Source organism: Syngnathus typhle, linkage group LG3 (genome assembly GCF_033458585.1).
Source record: "Syngnathus typhle isolate RoL2023-S1 ecotype Sweden linkage group LG3, RoL_Styp_1.0, whole genome shotgun sequence".
In the NCBI taxonomy this organism is placed as follows: Eukaryota; Metazoa; Chordata; class Actinopteri; order Syngnathiformes; family Syngnathidae; genus Syngnathus; species Syngnathus typhle.
Window position 1 is genome coordinate 17,523,838 of NC_083740.1, and position 3,278 is coordinate 17,527,115.

The following is a 3,278-nucleotide window of genomic DNA, read 5'->3' on the forward strand; positions in this document are numbered from 1 at the left end:
GAGAGATTGACAATAAAGCTGACTTTGACTTTGACTTTTGACTTTGGATTTCAGAATTTGGGCTGCTGTCATTCTGCCACTAGGGGGTGCTATATGACTACAACAATTGCAGTTGACCTTTCAAAACTAAAACAATACTGTACAACAGTGCTGCTCATAATCAGTATCACAGTCTTGACATAAAAAGTCCTTGTGCAAGGAATAAAAAGGTGTGACACGTGCCTAAATAAATGAACAGTCACAGTTGAGATTAAAAAGAGAGCTCGAAACTCATTTGCTCTTTTCATTCATATGTTCAAGCAATGTTGCACTATATCTAGTGTTAACAAATGTATACAGTTATACTGACCATGCAAGGCAGCTCCCCGAAGGACAAGGTCCAGTTCCACTTTCGCTTTTTCCTTGTTTACAGTTTGTTGCGAGTTGCCCCTCTGAGCCCGGCGCCCCTGCTAGCACTGGACGCAAAAGTGGAGCCCACCTCTGGAGAAAGCTCAGGGGGGGATCCCTGTCACGTGGGCTCCTTCGTTCAATTTTACGACGGACGGGACAGGAGCTCGCCTCTTCTCGGACCTCCTCTTTGTGGCAAGAGTCCACCGCGGCCGGTGCTCTCCACAGGAAACTACCTGACCCTGCGACTGGTCACCCGTGGTACTCAGCCCAGAGTGGACTTTGTGGGGGACTTCACATCCTTCAGACTTGGTAAACACGCTTTTGCACACTTCCTGAGGTGATTTGAATCCTAAAGATTCCCTAAATCTCCTCATGGTCACCCCCATCAAAGGGCACAAATAGATGGCACAATTTAGGAGGACTCTGTAGTTCATTTGCATCTCAATGGCAATGGGCATTCCTTTGAGGACAACAAAGTAGACTGAGCAAGGAACCACAACGGAAGGTGCCACAACGGAAGGCGCCACAGCATGATAGCCCGGTTCTTTCGCGTGTTTATTGATGAATGTCTTGCCACTCACTCACGCACGCACGCACGCACGCACGCACGCACGCACGCACGCACGCACTCACTCACTCACTCACGCACGCACGCACGCACGCACGCACGCACGCACGCACGCACTCACTCACTCACTCACTCACTCACTCACTCACTCACTCACTCACTCACTCACTCACTCACTCACTCACTCACTCTTCCTCCTCAGGTTTCAACCATTCTTTGTGCAGCAGTGAGCCTTACTTCACTTGCAGGAACGGAAAGTGTATCCCACTCAGTCTGGTGTGCGATGACAAGGGCATTGACAACTGCGGGGATGGGAGTGACCTGGAAGAAAATCTAACCACAGGGTGCAAAGGTCAGTCGGATCGATGTGTACATTCATTGCCCGACTATCATCGTGCACAATCTTTGAATGTTACAGCCTTGAGCGGCTTATCTATGGAGCATTTGTTTTGGTCATACAAATTGGGACATTTTGGTTGTGTTCTTCATCAGCAGGTCAACTTGTAGCAGCAGAGCAGCCAGGAACAGCAATAGCAACGCCGCCGCCACCTCCATCTTTTGTCAACTCCCCCACAGTGCCAACACACTTCAACTGTGGAATTCCACACAGCACTCCTAGTTATGAGTCTGTTCCCGGTAAGTCAAATCGAACTTTTTCTTTTTAAATCATCGTTGTATGTCATTTCTTGAAACAGTCATTGTTTTGCAGACTCTCCTGCCTCTGTGTCCTTGTGGGTACTCTTCATGATTGTGGGTGTGCTGGTGGGATCGGCAGTGCTCTGCTGGTGCTGTTGGTCTCCCGGCTGGTTCCTGTGGCGCATAAGTATTTTCCGCTTTCTGTCACGCTGCAACTCACCGTGCGCCTCTTGCCAACTCTGCGTCAACAGCTGCGCTTCCAGCAAGGAGCAGCGTCTGGCAAAAGTCAGCCCACAGCCACCGCCCAACGGCGTGCTCGTCACCGGCGCTGACGAAAGGCTTTCTGCCGCCGCCGCCGGGCTTTAAGCAAAATGCACCACAAAAAGTCCAGTGTGAGGAATATTGAGCAAGAATTCCTCAACATGGACTTTGACTCGCATCAAGCTTTTTTGGAGCAATTGGCGCATCTAAAATAGCTGAAAGCATTTGACTACAGGAAAAACTGTTTTGGGGATTTTGTGACTATGGAAAGCAGGGTGTAGACTTCCCCGAAAGCTTGTGGTCTTGTGTATTTTGGGGTTGTTGTTTTTTAGAAAGGCATGCTTTTAGGCAGCCGAAGGGGTCTTTTGTTAAGGTCATTTAGGTCAGGCATGTTTCTGGGCAGCTGAAGGGGTCCTTTGTTACATTCAATTGGTCAGGCATGTTTTTGGGCAGCTGAAGGGGTCCTTTGTTACATTCAGTCAGTGCAGAGGTCCGTCTGTTGACGTTTAATTAAAAGAGAAGCAAATATCACCTAGGTTGGTCATTTTGATGCTATGTGAATTGCATGGAAGAAAGAATAAAGCAGCCACTTATTTTACGACCGTGTCCGCCCACGCTCTTTCACTTGAGGTGTTCCCGCCAACTTAGAATCGAATCGAATAGAATAAAGCAGTCATCATGATTAAACAACTCCCTAGCGCTAAGGTTTACACCACGCTAGTCATTTAGCTTGGTACGTACGTTCCTTCAGTCTGTACTTGAGCCGGTTGAGGAAGATTACAGGACAGGTCCACTTGTGTCCTCACTTCGTCTGTCTTTTTCCCAAAGTTCTTCTGTCCATCTGGACCGTTGCGTGTGGAGGATATTTACAATTCCCTTTGGTTCACAATTGCTCCAGTAGTATGTAGGCCCCTAAAAACAGTTGAATTAGGCAAGACGAGATATATGTTGTACTTATAAACTGTGACCTAATTGTTGATCCTAGATGTATATTGACAAGAGCATGTCATGTCATAGACACCTGGGAACTGTCTTCCTTAAAGAAAAGATGTGTGTATTGCCCAGATAGATAGGATTTGTGTGTCCTCTTTGTCACCGACTCCAGATGGAGTAGCTCAATAACATTTGCTCCAGCAGCCACGGTGTGTGTGTGTGTGTGTGTGTGTGTTGTGTGACGACATTACACACAACCTACAGCAGTCTTGTAAACATTTTGAGTAAGACTCAAGGCCATAGGCCTAAAGCGGAAATATAGTGTTTCTAAGCTCCCCACGTTGCCAGGCAGCAACACACCAATGGACTTTTTTTTTTTTTTTTTTTTTATCGGCCCAAGTGTACAAAATATGTGCATCAACGTATAATATACATGAGTCACACACATAAAGTTGTGCCTGTGTGTCACTCAAGATAAGGTCAACACTCC

At 47.2% G+C, this 3,278-nt stretch overlaps 1 protein-coding gene across 1 annotated transcript; it reads left to right on the forward strand.

Moving 5' to 3' along the window:
• The first annotated feature begins 350 nt into the window (after positions 1–350).
• LOC133151165 (low-density lipoprotein receptor class A domain-containing protein 2-like) lies at positions 351–1,960 on the forward strand. Its single transcript, XM_061273952.1, has 3 exons — positions 351–699; positions 1,161–1,310; positions 1,668–1,960. Exons 1-3 carry the CDS (start codon positions 351–353, stop codon positions 1,958–1,960), a joined length of 792 nt encoding a protein of 263 aa, XP_061129936.1.
• Positions 1,961–3,278: the final 1,318 nt, after the last annotated feature.

Coding starts and splice junctions, on each gene's coding strand:
- LOC133151165 (XM_061273952.1), top strand. CDS start 351: ATGCAAGGCAGCTCCCCGAAGGACAAGGTCCAGTTCCACTTTCGCTTT. Junction 700..1,160: donor CTTCACATCCTTCAGACTTG/GTAAACACGCTT, acceptor CTTCCTCCTCAG/GTTTCAACCATTCTTTGTGC. Junction 1,311..1,667: donor TCTAACCACAGGGTGCAAAG/GTCAGTCGGATC, acceptor ATTGTTTTGCAG/ACTCTCCTGCCTCTGTGTCC.